General features: G+C 44.4%; 1 protein-coding gene across 2 annotated transcripts; it reads left to right on the forward strand.

Moving 5' to 3' along the window:
- Nucleotides 1-370: 370 nt before the first annotated feature.
- On the forward strand, nt 371-8,950 carry PROX2 (prospero homeobox 2). 2 transcript variants are annotated; one of them, XM_068542481.1, is made up of 4 exons: nt 371-1,673; nt 5,844-5,953; nt 7,023-7,217; nt 8,738-8,950. In XM_068542481.1, exons 1-4 carry the CDS (start codon nt 371-373, stop codon nt 8,921-8,923), a joined length of 1,794 nt encoding a protein of 597 aa, XP_068398582.1. In that variant the 3' UTR covers nt 8,924-8,950. The 2 variants fall into 2 exon arrangements, with proteins under 2 accessions (XP_068398582.1, XP_068398590.1); XM_068542489.1 differs by lacking the exon at nt 5,844-5,953 and having other exon boundaries at nt 371-1,105.
- The last annotated feature ends 7,631 nt before the right edge of the window (nt 8,951-16,581 follow it).

Here is a 16,581-nt window from a genome sequence, read left to right on the forward strand (position 1 = left end):
TGCTCTTCAGAATCTCCTCAAAGTGTGGTCTGGACCAATGGCATCACCTGGGAGCTGGTTAGGGATGCGGAATCTCTGCCCCACTCCAGACCTGCAGACTCAGAATCTGCATTTTAACGAGATTCCAAGTTGATCTGTTTGCACGTACAAGTTTGAAAAGCACCGCTCAAAGTCACATGTACTGTTTTCTCCTGTCTCTAATTTCAGAGTCTGACCAGGAGGTGGGTAAGCCCCGGCATCACAGAGTCTGAATCCTTCCTCTTAGTGAAGAGAAGCCCCCAGCTCACTGTAGGTGCACCTCCAGCTGAGGACCCGAGGAGGAGGAATTCTCTCACGGAACCCTGACTAACAGCCTCTGTGGAGCCAAGGGATGGATCCAAACTTCACCTTGCTTTCTCAACCATCCCGGGCCTGCTCATACCTGGCAGAACCTTGTACCAAAGATGGAAGAAGCCCGTCCCCCAGAGAACAGGGCAGAGACTCCCCATTTCCCTGGAGCCAGGTCCCCAGCTCCAGCCTCGCTGACCCTGACTGGTTTTGGGATGAGCACATCCAGGCAAAGAGGGCCAGAGTAGAGACCATCGTCCGAGGCACGTGCCTCTCCCCTAACCCTCCGGTGCCAGGCAATGCCCCAGCCAGGGACAGCCCGTGCTGCCCAGAGCGGAAGAGGAAGCAGAATGTTCCCGTGCAGCAAGGCCCCCCGAAGCCAGGCCCTGCCGGGGACCGGGGAAGCAGGAAGGGGGGCCCTCGGGTGAGAGAACAGCTTCACCTGCTGAAGCAACAGCTAAAACACCTGCAGGAGCACATCCTGCAGGCTGCCGAGCCCAAGGCCGCAGCTCAGGGCCCGGGAGGCTCAGAGACAGGGAAGGGCCCTCTGAGTGTGAAGCAGAGGAATGGCTCTGGGTCTAGGGCCTGGGCTGTGGACAGTGCCCACCACGGTTCCAGCGGGGACCTCTCCAGGGTGGAGAAACACAGAGTGTCTGAGGTCAAACACCAGTCTGAGGAACCCAGGTTCCTTCCTTCTGGAGCATGGGCTTTGCTGGAGATTCTGAAGAAAGAACTGACAGGGGCCATATCCCAGGCTGTGGACTCAGTATTACAGAAGGTGCTATTGGATCCATCAGGCCACCTGACTCACCTGGGCAGAAGCTTCCCGGGGCTGGTGCCAGACGGTAGAAGCGAGCCCTCGCCTCCTGAGGGAGGTGCCTGTAAAGATCCACTTCCTCTGGCTGCCTTGCCCGGGAGGGCCCAGCCGCAGACAGGGGCTCCACTGGGAAACTTACCTCTGGCCAAGCCTCTAGATTCTCCCAGGTACCCTGTCTCTCCGAGAATGATCCCTAAACCCTATCAGGGTCCCCCAGCAAACTGTCCCCTGACTGTGCCTGCCCACATCCAGGAAGATCAGATTCTCAGCCAGCTACTGGGCCATGGACCCAGTGGCCACTGGAGGGGCAATCTTCCGCAGGACTCATCTCGCCAGAGTCACCCCTCCTCAGAGGTGGCCCTGCGACCTTGGGGAGCTGCCAAACTGCGACCACTGGCTTTGAGCCAGCAACAGTGCCCCTGGCTCTTCACGTCCACCTGCTTGGAAAGACTGCCCCGCGTTCCCTCAGTGAAAATGGAGCAAGGTGGCCTGCAGGCTGTCACGGATGCACTTCCTTTCTCTTCAGCCCTTTACATATCCTTTACTAGTAATCGAAGTTCTCGTTGTCACAGCCCAGAGAGACAGGAAGTCTGGACGATGAGGGGAGGGGGGGACAAATAACTACCCAGCATAGGGAACAGCTCTCTTCTTTCCCAGTGGTCTTCTTAACGTTGCTTCTGGGCCTCCCTACCCTGTGGCTTGTATTTGTTAGGTTGCTGAGAAAGTGGTGACCACATCCTGGGATTTAAGGATGCTTGGAGGGGTCCATCACCGTCTTCTGTGACACATCAGATTCTACCACTACTGACTTAGTCCTTTGGGTCTGAAAGGGTTTTGTCTGTTTTTAAACCCAAATTGGCTCCCAAAATACCCTGTGGAAGGAAGAACCCCATCATTTGGTTGTCAGCTGCCCATATACCTTGGCAGAGCGGGTCAAAGGAATGGCCTCACCTGAGGCATGGCTCCTGGAACCTCTTGGTTCTACAGGCGAAAGGCTTGCTCTGAGCAGATAATCCACGGGGAAGAGATGAGGGACCAGAAACTTCTGGAGCAGATGGGGAAGGGGAAGTTTTCTGCAGGGACTAGATCTGAGGGGTAAGCTGAAAGGGGTAAGAAGATTTCAGTTTAAGGACTAACTTCTAAGCTGCAGCTGAAGAGAGAGCCTAGGGCTGCACACATGTGGAGGAAGAGGAGGCCCCCATGGGGAAGGCTGCAGGGCCCAGGCTGGTCTGAGAGGGTCCGAATAATTTTTTTTTTAAATTTTTATTTATTTATGTATTTTTGGCTGTGTTGGGTCTTTGTTGCTGCCCGCGGGCTTTCTCTAGTTGCAGCGATCGGGAGCTACTCTTTGTTGCAGTGCACAGGCTTCTCAGTGCGGTGGCTTCTCTCGTTGCGGTGCACGGGCTCTAGGCGCGTGGGTTTCGGTAGTTGTGGCTTGCAGGCTCTAGAGCGCAGGCTAAGTAGTTGTGGTGCACGGGCTTAGTTGCTCCACGGCATGTGGGATCTTCCCAGACCAGGGATCGAACCCGTGTCCCCTGCATTGGCAGGCGGATTCTCAACCACTGCACCACCAGGGAAGTCCCAATGGTCTGAATCTTATTGCATCATCTTTGCAACCCTTAGGCAGACCCCGCTCTTAAACAGTTTTTTCTTCAGAGTAACCCTCCCTCAGGATGTTAACAGTGTTGAAGTAGGAGAAAAAGCAGCTTGGGTAAACACTGGGTTAGTTCCATCACTGCGAGACTTCTCAGAGCCATGCTTAAGTCCAATGAAAAGCTCTATGAGGAGAATGTATGCAGCCCCAAACTCATATGACCAAAGGACCCTTTTCCAACAGGCATCTGTAGGACTCAAGTTCCTGAGAACATATTTTGGATGTTGCTTTTTTAGGGAGCCAAGCTCACGCTGCTGCTTCTCAGGGACAGCCTTAAATCGAATCTCCTTGTGTCTGTGGAGTCGCACAAGCAGGTGTGAACAGTCGTGCCCTCTACCTGGCAAGCTGTGGTGAGGGCGCAGGATGGGGTGGAACCAGCTCACTACCACACCAGGCCCGCTCTTGTGTCCTAAATGCTATGAGCACCCCCTGCTGGTCACAGGTGTTGGAAACACTCCTGAAGCTCTGGCACCGCGGGTTGCTTTCCTGGCAGGCAGTGAGCAGCTACAAAGCCAACGCTGAGGGCACCACACCAGCCACCAGTAGGCACAGAGATATCAACACAGACAGAATTTCTCATCAGGTGCTAGCCCTCTGTGAGGAAAGCTATCTGTCGGGCCTTTGATAAGAGGCTACTGCTTAAGACTCTCTGTCAAAGTCAGGTGGTGGAAGAACCTCAAGAACTCAGTCCCCAAAGATTCTCTGCTGTCCTTCCCCTGTGAGGGGTGTGCCGCTATCTCTCAGGCACCTGGCCCTGAGAAATACACACACAGGGGTGTGCCTGGCCCTGCCTCGTGAAACGAGGATTGGGCTCCAAGAGCTTCAGGAGGTTTCGGGGGCCACCCACGGAGCCCGGCTGCCCGGGTCAGGTACTTGGCTACCTTTGGAATGATTGGGGGCCCCCAGGCAGCATCCTGGCCCCAATTATTCCCTCATTCCAGCATTAGAGATTTATTCCTCTGGGCCATGAAAGCCACCTATGAGCAAGTTCTTCATGTGGCACGTGGAATACAAAGATGAAAGGACAAGGTTCTTGCTCTCAAGGACCTTCACATTCACATGACACCCCTGTGACACAGGCAGAGCAGGTATGATGATGAGACAATGATGATTTACTGCACACCTTCTCTGCGGCGGGCACTGCGACTGGCAGTTGCCCTGCTCACCACCACTTAGCCACAGCTCTGAGACACGAAATGCTCTGAAAATCTCTCTGATTTCTTTCCCCTAAGGTTGATGGGAACTCACTTGGTTGCAAAACCTGACCTGCACTGATAGGAGGCTATTTATAGACTATCTCACTTAGCATAATTAGTCATTGATTTTGCTGTGGGAATATTAAGCGGATTAGACTCCTGCCACAGACCCTGCTGCGGGTGTTAACTAACACATCGTTAGTTAACTAACACACACAGATGTTAACTAACACATACACCATATTACCTTTATAAAATAACAGGGATTCTGAAGTCTGGCCTCCATTTGGCCCAGCGTTTCAGATAACGGATTGTGGGCCTGTGTTATCTTACCTTCCTCAAGCATCCACTCTAGATCAGTATCAGGGAGGCAGGGACAGAGAAGCAAAATAACTTGCCCAAAGTCAAAGACAGACACATGCAGAGACAGGATTCAAACCCAGCATCTGACTGCCTAGCACAAGCTCCAACCACTACACTCCACAGTTTAGAAATGAGGTCCAGAGAACGTTAAGTGGCTTGCCCAAGGTCACACAGGGTCTTGGTGGCAAAATCTGTATCTGAAACTGGGTCTTTGGACTCAATCCAGGATTCTGTCCATAGCATTTATGAAGGATAAGAAGTAGGGCCAATGAGGCAGGGGGCAGGGGCCTCCTGGACAGCAGCCTTGGTGCCTGGCCAGCTATAATTATAATCAGTTGCTTGGTTTCCTTCGGGTAAACTGACATATCCTACTGAGAAGTCTTTATTGTCCTAAAGCTACAGCTCTCAGGCCTGAGCTCCAGGGTAACTCTGTATGTTTGTCACTCAGCCCTAGGATTTTTCCTGGGAATGCTAAGTGTTCTTGTGTAAGAATCTTTTATTTCCCTCCCACCCTGGTGCTAGGTTTCACACCACAGCCCCCTACTCTTATTAAAGGGGAAGGAATCTGTTCCCAGAGTGAGGAATGAGTTGGAATAGAATTGCCATATTTGTGTATGGATTAAAGTTGACCATTTAATCACTCACTCATTCCTTCATCCAACAAACATTTATTCAGCACCTACTATGTTCCTAGCACCGGGCTAGGCAGGTGGAATACAAAGATGAAAGGATAAGGTCTTTGCTCTCAAGGAGCTAACAGTCTAAATGGGGAGACAAACATGCAATAAAATTCCAGTAATGTCATTGTTACAAAAAAAGGTTTATACAAAGAGTGTTGGTAGCCCAGGGTAAGGAAGGCCTAATTTGGCAAGAAAAGGTTTCACAGCAGAGGGAGCATCTGATTTGAGACGGGAAGGATGAGGGAAAATTCTGCCAGGCAAATGGAGAGCAGTTGCAGCCCAGCAATTCAAGCTTCTTGAGCCAAAGTTAACTGTGATCTGGTACTCAGTCTGGTTAGATGCTCGTTGGCGTCAACACTGCAAAGGCAATGATGAGAGCCAGAATGGGGACCATCTAGTCGACCCCTCTCATTTTGCAGATGAGGAAACTGAGGCAGAGAGAAGTAAATCTCTACTTGAGGTTTTGAAATGGTTTATCTGGGAGAGAGTTGCCGTCTCTTCCCATTGTATTGTGAAAGCACACACACAGTACAACAAACTGTATTTGATATCACATATGCCATAGAACTTTTACACATCAAAATGTTTTTTAAATTCTGCAACTTTACTGTACATATATGGTATTCAGCATCTGGAAAGAAAAAGCTTATCTGATCATACTTGCTAGAGGCAGAAAAACAGAGCAAATACATCATTCAACCAGAAAACAATAAAATAGAAACCATAAGGAACAGGGCAGTTTACTATTTGGATAATTTGACAAAATTATTTGATAAACTGGTATTAGTTTTCCTTGACCCTGGGATAAATCCAGGAGGGCCTCAACCCTGGTCACTTGAAGAAGGCCAAACTAATGTTTTTCTTCACACGCTATCCCAGTTCCAACCTCCTGAAGGCTTATTTTCCTGATGTTCAGGTAAAGTCCTTCAACTGAGTTTCAGCCTCTGCAAAACTCCCAAGTAGCAGCAGGTTTTTCCCATGTGAGGCAAGTCCTAGGTCATCATATGTGCACTTTAGCTCCCCTTCATGTTGTGGATGGAATTGGTGGCATTTTTGGTCTGGGCTGAGAAACTGTCTGAATAATCAGGGGTAACTTTGGGGGTAGGAAAGTTGGGTGTCTGAATTTAAGCTTTTGAACTGTAGGTATACCCAGAAACACATGGGGAGAGAGGCAGGGTTAGAAAGAACCACTAGGAAATGGCATCTTTGGCCTAGTGTTCTGTCTTTGTTGGGGACACTATGATAAAGAAAGAGTGTATCAAGAGTTGGACACTGTCCCTGTCAACTTTACATTCAAACTGCTGTGTTTCAAAACCGACTGAAGGTGCATACAAATCAATGTGACAATAAGAAAAATCAAGGTCTGATGGTTGGAACCAGGCCTTGCCTGTTTCTATAAAGTTTCTGAGGGCCTCCTTTACCCTGGGTGTTGGGTTAAGGGCTGTTAATACTTTGTATCTATGTATCTTTTGTATCTTTGTATCCTTTGCTTTTCTTGAGCTCTTTCCCTCATATCCAATTGCTTGGTTGATCCCTGCACCAAGCTCTCATTTCGATTCATTCTGCAACTCTGAGTTGCCAGTAAATGGCTCTCTGATCTACACCTTTACCCCTTTCCTTGGCTCTTTACCTGGCAGAGGGCTCTGGAGCTGCCATGCAATCTACCTGGGTGCAGCAGAAGCTGGGACCACACTAGTCTTGACCCTGGACCCTCCCAAAGTCACACTTCAAGAGTGAAAAACCTTTATAAATCTAGGCTATAAAATACAATTATTTTCTAATGGGCATTATGGCTAATTCAGATTTTTCTGTGTATAACTGTATAGGTTTAGAAAATAGCTGTGGCTTCTTTTTTAAAGAAAGCCCTTTTTAGTGTTGGTCGAAGCCATTCTTGTTAACCCCTGTGTTGAACTGGAAGCTGACAGTTCTGACTCCGAGCACCTCATGGCAAACGTCTGACTTCATGGACCCTGTTGTTTGTACAGTTCAACCGCTGCATTACCTCCCAGATGATCAAGTGGTTCAGCAACTTTCGTGAGTTTTATTATATCCAAATGGAGAAATTTGCCCGGCAAGCAATTTCAGATGGTGTCACAAATCCCAAAATGCTGGTGGTTCTCCGCAACTCGGAGCTTTTTCGAGCTCTCAATATGCACTATAATAAGGGAAACGACTTTGAGGTAAGATCATGTGTTTGGGTCCCAGGAGGTCTGATGAGTGCCTTCCCTTTGTGAATGGAGTTTTATAAAAGATCCCCTTCCGTGTCTATCCTTACATCACTGAGAGCAGGGCAGCCTGGGGCCAATCTCTGTACCATCCACAAAGATTACAGCCTGCACATCTTCTCTTAGGCAACTGACAGATGCTGCAAACTGAATGTACAGCCAGTCTTTATTCATCAACTTGGCCAGAGGTCAGCTGTTTAGACAATACTCTGCAATGACCGAGTTACACAGCCTGTCGACCTTCTCACCTTAGCGCCAGGAGGCCCAGGACTGAATGCAGGGCTTAGTTGCAGCACCTAGTCTTGGCCTAGGTTTTCTTTACAACAGTCTCTGTTCTTTCCATCATTTGGTTCTTATCTTTATTCCCCCTTGAACAGTTTTATCTGTGGGTCATCCATGGCAAGTCACCTCAAATCCTTTCTGGAAATAATAAACAATACTCAAGCTTCTCAGTCCCTTGGGGATCTCTGTGAAGGCACGCTGGTGGCACCTTAGAGGTAAAGCATCAGTAAAGGGTGAGCAAGTGGCCTAAGTGTCGCTGGTGAGAACTCGTTATCTTCCTTGTGTGTGGCTGACAGCTCTGTTAGGCTGGCATCTTGTTCTGCAGGTGCTGGGTGTGTCTGGTCACTGACTACACCTCCCTCTTCTCGCATTTCTCACTTGACTGTGATCACAAAGAGCAGTGTATTGACACCTCCAAAAAAGGGAAGAACTGCTGGCATCCACGGGTTAGATGCTCCATCAGAATATGTTTGGAAACCTAAGCCTACCTGCGGGGAAAATGGACCATGCCTCCTTTGTGAGGCTCGTGGGGGTCAAGGCATGTGGATGGGAGGCAGTGCTGCCACGTCTTTCCACGTGCGGGTGTCATCTGGCATGCAGTGGCGGCAAGCCCCAGGCCAGGCTGGATCTGGAGGCCCTGTAGGATGTCCCATCATTAATGGTGCCAGTCTGGGTGAGGTCCTGGAACATATTCTTGAGCCCCCCCCACCCCCACCCCCACAAGCCTCCTGGTTGGCTTTGGGAGCAGGAATGACTCCAAGTCCTTCGAACCCAGTCCCAAAAGATGGCAGAATGAGGTACGACAGTCGTAAGCTTGGGGGCAGTTCTTTCCACACGAGGCACTAAGGAAAAGAATACTAAAAACCTCTTCCGAACCACAGATTTAATGTCAATCAGAGTCAGAGTTTCCCACTTACTAAAAACGTCACTCATTAGTGGAATCAGCTACTCCTACAAAGGGAGTGTCCCTAATACGCTTTCTCCCAGGGCTGTCTCATCAGTACCATCATTTTAAGGTATGTATTTGATGAGGGAGGAAGAGATTCCACAAAAGTCAGGGGCCGGTAGAGCAGGGATGCTCTGATCAGCCCACAACCCTAGGAACAGGCAGCATCAGGCAGTGAGGTCTGTATGGTGCCAGTGCTTCACAGCCTCACGTCTTTTCTTCCTTGTGGGTCTCTTTGGGAGTGCAGGTCCCAGATTGCTTCTTGGAAATCGCCAGCTTGACATTACAGGAGTTCTTCAGGGCTGTCTCCGCAGGCAAAGACTCAGATCCTTCCTGGAAGAAACCCATTTACAAAATTATTTCGAAACTGGACAGTGACATCCCAGAGATATTCAAATCTTCCAGCTATCCCCAGGAGCTGTTTCGGAATTAAGGTCCCACAAAGTGAGGAGCGACTGGCCTGGGTTTCCTGGGTTTATCTTAAATGGCAGTCAGTACAGCTGTAGTCATATAAAAAGAGCATAAGGAGAAACCCCTCAAATAGGTACCATTACCATTTTTGATCATTTATTTCCTTTTCCAGAATTACCAGAGGTTTAACATTAACTATAAAATATTGTAAAAGGAACACAACAGTTTGGAACCAGAAGAATCTCCACTCCACTGTTTCCAGGTATCATGACCCTGGGAACTTGCAGGTGTCTCTGAATCTGTAAAATGAGGTTGTAAGGATAAAAAGACATGTCCTAAAGTGCTCTGTGAAATGTTTCTCACTACACAAATGTTATTTTTTTTTCTCCTTCATCTTTCAGATAAGGCTATCTTATTTGGGGTTTTTATACATTGCTGTTTTGAGTTACCTATTTATCAAGCTCCACTTATTTGCAAGACACTTTCAAATACATTACCTTTAAGCTTTTTACCCTGAAACATTTTTAAAACAACCAAACAGAAGTTTTAGAACTGTAAGATAAGTCGCCAAAGGCTATGAGGCTAGGGCATTTGGGTTGGTAGGGGCAGTCAGGAGTGTGGAGGAACCCATGGCCTTCTGATGCCAGGCTGCATGTGGACCACCTCATGCTGCCGCCCATGCTCTCACACAGGCCACCATCCCCGGTGAGCATCCAGCACTGATGCGGCACTATCTTCTGACAACCCCTGCCTGGCACTTAGGAGTGCTTCATCAGCCGGATGTCCACTGATTGTTCCAGCAAAGCCGACACAAACTTCCTGCAGGACCTGAGTGTTGCTGTACATTCACATTTATCTGCTGGAAGAGTTTATCGGCTCAATAACCCAAACAGTCTCTAGGTGACCAATGCAATTAATGCCCCAACTTCCTATGTGCAGAAGAAACTGAACTTCAGACCATGAAAGCTAGAAGGGCCTTAGGGGCTCATCTGGCCTACCCTACTTAAAAGAGGAAGGAGGAAACTGAAGCCCAGATGGGAGGCTTTGCACAGACTATGGATGGCTTAAACGGGACAAATACAGCATCACACAGAAATGGAAATTCTCCTGCTCCATAAGGACATTACAGCCCATGGTCAACCTTTCACAGATAAAGGAATTCATGAAATCAACATTTCTTTCACCTACTGCTCCAACACAAATTGTGACTTGCTCTGAGCATATAGGCAAGACATCTGCAAAGCTGAGTAACTGTATCTAGCTTCCCAGCTAGTCAGAATCAAGTCTTTGAAAGCATGCCAAAGGTGCGCAGGCCAGGATAGGCGTCACACAGAGCTTGAGCTCTGTGTTCTGATTAAGGGGTGTCTGTGAATTCATTAGTTTACTTCTTTTCCCTCTGTGCAAAACAAGTTTCCACATTTAACTACTCCACTTCCTTGACTTTTCAGGTCAGCTGGATCAGATAAGATGAAATCCCTAAATTATTGCTAGATGTATCAACATAAAAAGGTAGGAAAGACGACTTTCTTTTGAATTTTCTCTTACTCCAAACAGCTAAGAGGAAAAACAAAACAAACATACTCAGCCCAAACCAGTCTTTTTGGGTTGCTTTAAGGTTATTTGTAAATGTCCTTCATCACATCCAACTGCACTCAGATGATCTTTGCCCTATTTTCTCCCACAATGTTCTCTTTACAAAAATGAAGGACTCTGCCAAACCTCAGTTTTAAAAGCAAGCAAGCACTGAGTATCCTCAGCAAGGGCAATCGGGCATCTGTGTTTGGGGACAGAAGAACCAGCTGTACAGAGTGACATTACATAGTTATTTAAGACATTCATGGGAAACAATTCCAAGTTCACATGATTGTCCAATATGAACAGCCACTTTCTGTCCCAAACCTGAAATTCATTAGTGTTTTAAACACTGAGCCAAGCCACCTCCAGGGCAGTGAACCTTGTCCCAGGGACCAATTAGATGAAATATACAAGCTCAAATTGAAAACATTTGGGTACTGCAGTCTTTCCAGGAAGTGTTCTCTAACCACTGAGCTAAACACACAAGAATGCATAAATATATATGCTCTGCCAACAGAAGAATTCTAGTTTATTATATTTTTCTGTTTCTACCAAGTATGGTGGGAACACATTCGAGCAGAAGCTGAGATGGTTATTGTGTTCTTTTAGCAGTCATAATATTGCCAAAGGCCTGCTTATTCTTTCCATCAAGGTGTATGTGGATACTATTCTCTCCCAAATTAGACATGCTCAGTGTCTGGTCAAATACTGCATAATTGTCCAATCCTTCTTTGTTGGACAGTAGGGGCTGGACTGTGGTTTAAGATGATGGCACTACTGAGGACTTAATGTCCAATGATCAGTTGACAGCAGGCAGTTAATTGGCATTCCATGCAGAAAAAATGTTCATTAGGACCCTTTATTTCAAACATGGTTGTATATAGTATACACAGCTCCAGACTGGATTCATACGGTGAAGAGGCAAAAGGCATCTCCTAGGTATATAAGGGGTACCTGAGCCCTTTTCTTTCCATCAGAGAAAGGGCATACCTGGCAGCGATAGCACAGCACTCTTTAATAAAGTTCTGCAACCCAGACTCAGGGAGGTACACAGGTCCACTTTAAAAAATTGTCTTTGTTTTCAATGATGTAATATAGAATCCTCAGAAAAAATAATTTTAAATAAGGCTTCCATAACATAATTTTACATGTGCCTTTAAGAAAATATTTCTTTTAAAATCTTTATAAAATTTGCTGAAATTTTGGTAACCAGTTTCCTGGATGAAGTATATATTCTAAATGTTCATAATCTTTTTTTTTTTTTTAAGTGAAGTATAGTTGATGTTGTTGTTAGTTTCTGGTGTACAGCAAAGTGTAAATGTTCATAATCTTTGATTCTATCTTTTTTCTTTTATAGTTTTGAATCTTTGCTCTGTAAAGCAGATCAAACATAGTTTGATGATGCATGCATTCAAAACAAAACAGAAATTTTAAAAATCCATTGATTTTTTTACACAAACTCTATTAGGTAATTTGTATTTCACATAATACATGTGTATTTGTATTTCACACAATGTAAGATCATTTTCTCAGGAATGAGAAAATCAGAAAAGATAATGAGATAAAGTGATGAGGGAGAGAGCTAAAGTTATAGTTCTGTCAGGCTGATGCTTGTGACAATATGGCAAATACAATACTTCTCATGAAAGTCTAAACATATTCTTGGTCAGATTTAAGTATATACAACACACACTGTAAAGACTGAGCTCTGGTTACATATTTGAGAGCATTAATAATGCATGCTCTATCTCTGAGGTAGATCATGGTACCTACACTTAAAAATGTGTACTAAGTGCTCACCCACGGAAAAAGATAATTCATGAAAAGGGTATTTTTCAGGGGTAGACAATTCCTATAGACCAGAAGAAGTTCTTTCAGACTATATAAACCTAAAGAGTATAACCAAGTGTCCAGGAGTTGAATGCTCAATCATATTCTTTTAGAAAACCAGATGCTAGGCCCCAGAGGAAGAAGGGAATGTCTGATGAAACGTTGAGGGCAGGTACAGACAACGAAAACAGTATAGGAACACCCACTCCAAACCCCACCAGTTTCACACGTCCATCTACTCACACTGAGCAGTCTGCCTTCTTTCACCAAGAGTCTTTCGGGGTTATTTGTTTCTTACAATCTTACCCTTCACACTGACAAACTCTTGTTTTGCCATTTCCGAATTCTCCAGCATCACCCCTCAAACAAACGTCAGGTCCTAGAGTCTTCCCTTAGAAAACCCCTTTTCTCCCCATATTTACTGATTTCTGTGGCTCAGACTCCTATCTCCTTGACAACTGCTTCTCCTTAACTAAGTCTGAAAAGTAAGCAAGCACTGAGTACCTCAGGCAAGAATGTCGTCTCTCCCCTTCCCTTTCCCCCACTTTATCCTCAGCTATCTGATCTGCTGCCCACCCCCACCTTCACCTTCCCCCTCAACCAATACCTTTCCTAAGTAGAGTTCTGTGGTTAGGTGCATGAGTTCTGGAGTGTCTTGTCATTCTGGCTCAAGTACCTACCAGCTCTGATCTCTGCCAAGTTACTTATTCCCTTGGCCTCAGCTTTTCCATTTGTAAAACAGAGATAATAAAATAGTACCTACCTCATAGTACTGATCTAAGTTTTAGGTAAAGTCATACATGAAATCCTCAGCACACTCCTAGCGTACAGTAGGTGCTCAGTAAATATTAGCTACATTATTACTCAGCAGTCATAAACTGTTAGCAAAATCATGAACTTGTACTCCTAACAGTGAAGAAGAATTATTTCTTAAGAACAGCACTGATGTGTGACATTACTGATATAAAACATATTCTGAATTTCATTTTTACTATAACCATGTAGTAACATGCACTGATATCTGTAAAGATAGCAAAAAACTTAGCTTTAAAGTGGTATGTTAACTTTTTCTGAGAGGTAAACAAAACACAACCTAAAAAAAAAGCCATGTGCCATAAACTCTATATGCTTCCCTCATTTAGTCTTTATAACAATCCTACGTTGATGTGCTGTTTACTTGACACATGACATAGCTATTATTGCTATTTGCTAGTTGGTTGCTAAGACATCAACCTGCTTTTCTTTTCTGTAGGCCAATACATTGCATATTTGACACCCTTTTAATTATAAGCTTTGTGACTGATGTAGTATTTCTAAAATTATTCAACTTGCTGTCTTCAGCAACTGCTTTTTGAGGCTGTATCAGTATCCATTGAATAGATTGTTTTCGGCTTGAGTATTTTCTGAATTAACTTCTGCACATTTATTCAAAACATCTTTGTAGTTGTTCCACTTGTTAAAGAGGCTGTTTCATTGTTTTCTTGATTGGGTGGGTGGGTGGGTAGGGGGAGCATGTACTGACACAACCCTGATTTTCCTCTCTTAACATTTAAAATCTATTTACATTTCCACAAAGATAAGCTTGCTTTCTTATTGAAAATAACCTGACCTCTTTTCTGGTTCTTTTTCATTTGATAGTCATTAAAGTTGATTATTTTCTTCCTCTGCTCCTTCATGAATATGGGTAGGTGATTACCTTTTTCAGAATCTTTAAGACTCTAAATGTTTTTTTGGCTACTGTTTCTAAATAAACTGACTTTTTCAAATCAAGCTTTATGAGACAACAGGATTATCAATTTGATGCTTTGCTGAATTCTCACTCTATTGAATCCCTAACAAAAAAACCACAATTACATTTGGTAGAATATATTCTTTATAAATACCCCAAAGCTGCTTTTATTCAAGATTACTATCTTGGTGTTTAGGTACTTCATTCCTCATCATATACCCCCTTACTTCATCAGGGCTCAACTTACTGACTCTGGACCAACCAGAACAAACTCCAGAACTCCTCTCCTATGGAACTCTTGCCAAAAATAGTGTCAGAAATAAGAGTTTCTAGAAAAGAGAATGGGGTGCAGGTATTAGAACGGAACACACATATAAACAGTTTTTGCTAGACTGTAGATTTGTCAGCAAATCCTGGGAACAGGAAGCTTAAAAACACTGGACTTAAATTCCTAAACACCTTAGTTTTGCTATACTAGATGCAAAGATAATTAAAATCCTCATACCATGTGAATGGTAGTTATGATAATGTATCCTTTGGCTCTTGAGTGAGGCAGAGTTTAATATGTTGACAATGCTGAGAATATGCTATTAAGTGACAGTTTTCACTTCTTTACTATAGAATCATGCCTATTCAACTTCAAACGTATCAGGGCATTTCTCTGGCAGATGGACAGTCTTCTCACTGTTTCAGGAACTAGACAGATGCACTATTTATTGAGCAAATCTCAAATGTTCTAAAACTTGGCAGAAAAAGAACTCCCAAGCATTCAGTCCATTGCTGTTGTGCCAGAATTGGTGAATTTGCCCCCCAAATGAAGATCAATAACAGATTTTTCGGCTTTGGGGTATATATTATCAGTTCACTTTCTTTAAATAAAGTGACCACAATTTACCTCTTCAAAGCATAGTTACTGAGAAACACACTTGTATTGATGATCCCATGAAAAAAAAGACCAAAAGCCACTTGAGGCTGCAAAAGCTATGTGGCACCTCCCAGCAATACAAAGTCCTGAACTCAAGTTGGGGATGGGACTACGAGCAAAGTGACTCATTCCTTATCTTTTAACAGTTCTTCAAAATCCCATGTGAAGTACTGTATCATGATTATGGTAGTGGTTACACAAAGCCACATGATAAAACAGCATAGAATTACACACACATACACACTTGAGTGCTTGTAAAACTGGTAAAATCTCAACAAGCTCTGTGGAGTATACCAATGCTAATTTCTTGGTTCTGATACAGAAACTCTACTTATGTAAGATGCTAACATAGGGGAGGCTGGGAGAAGGATGCATGAGGACTTCCCTGTACATTTTTTTTAAACTTACCATGAATCTATAATTATTTCAAAATAAAAAGTTAAAGAAAAAACATAACCCACATAGAATCAGAATCTTTAAGAAAGGGTTCTGTTGAAGGAGCGATGTACTCTAAGGAAGCATATAAAAGCCCACACCAGCATAGACTGGAGTGCTTCTATAAGGACACAATTTTCATTTTGTTAGGGTCTGTTTGGTTTTGTTCTGTTCTGAGTACACAGATAATCGAACTATCAGCTAGTTCTGCTCTCTTTGGGATCAGAAAGAAGTCGTGGAAAAACAACCTGTCCTGCGTGCTCACCACACTCCTCATCTATCTACAACCTCCCCACAAATCACATTTCCCCTCTAAACTTCCAAGTTTAAGTAACATTGTACAGCAATTCATTTCTTTGTATTGTTAGGAATCTTCACCACAACTGTGAACGTCTTGGCTTGTTTTCAGGACCAGGGGCACATATGTGTTTTAGATTAAAAGACATTTTAAATCTTGGCTTTATTTGCTCCCAATAAGCCAGATTCTTCCTGTGCCTAAGCTGTTCCTTGGCTATCAAGTACCTTTGGAAACTACACTAACTCTTTCAGGCTAGGTGGATTTTATTTTTCACTTTAGGAGTTTCCTATTAACAAATAGCCTTCCTACACCTCCAATTTCTTCCACACTTGCAAAGTTACTGACAGACCAGGGCCTTTGGAAATTGTGATCAATGAACCTACCTTCAGACGGAGATAAAATAAAATTTAAAATCTCCTTTAGCCTACCAGTTCTCAAACTTGGCTACACACTGGAACTACCCAGTGGACTTTAAAAATTACCAGTGTCTGAGTCCCACCTCTAGATTCTGATTTAATTGCTATGAGGTGTAGCCTGAACTTTGGGAGTTTTAACAGATCCCTAGATAATTCTTATATGCAAAGTTTGATAACTACTGCTTTAGCATACAACTCTTCACATGGAACACTTTTCATATTTCATCACTCTTCCAAACATGCATAAAGAAAAGAGTAATCATATGCTTGAGTGCTCATGAAATATAAGCAATTATTCAACTTGAAACATATCAATTCTTGGATTAGGGCCTCCACTGTCAATACCCTTCCCTGACCATAAAACTTTGGGAATGCCTTGTAGAGGCCCTACTGACACGCTCAGGTTCATATCTAATGAAAGCGGAAGGCTCGTATGAAAAACAGGAAATCCTCTCTTTTCCTCTCTCTCTCT

This window comes from Eschrichtius robustus, chromosome 1 (genome assembly GCF_028021215.1).
Source record: "Eschrichtius robustus isolate mEscRob2 chromosome 1, mEscRob2.pri, whole genome shotgun sequence".
NCBI classification, from domain to species: Eukaryota; Metazoa; Chordata; class Mammalia; order Artiodactyla; family Eschrichtiidae; genus Eschrichtius; species Eschrichtius robustus.

Bases quoted from the DNA above. Each gene is read 5' to 3' on its own strand.
- PROX2 (XM_068542481.1), top strand. From the start codon at position 371: ATGGATCCAAACTTCACCTTGCTTTCTCAACCATCCCGGGCCTGCTCA. The intron at 1,674-5,843 runs TTTACATATCCT...TGACCCTGGGAT, and splicing joins ACTTCCTTTCTCTTCAGCCC to AAATCCAGGAGGGCCTCAAC. The intron at 5,954-7,022 runs GTAAAGTCCTTC...TTGTTTGTACAG, and splicing joins CTTATTTTCCTGATGTTCAG to TTCAACCGCTGCATTACCTC.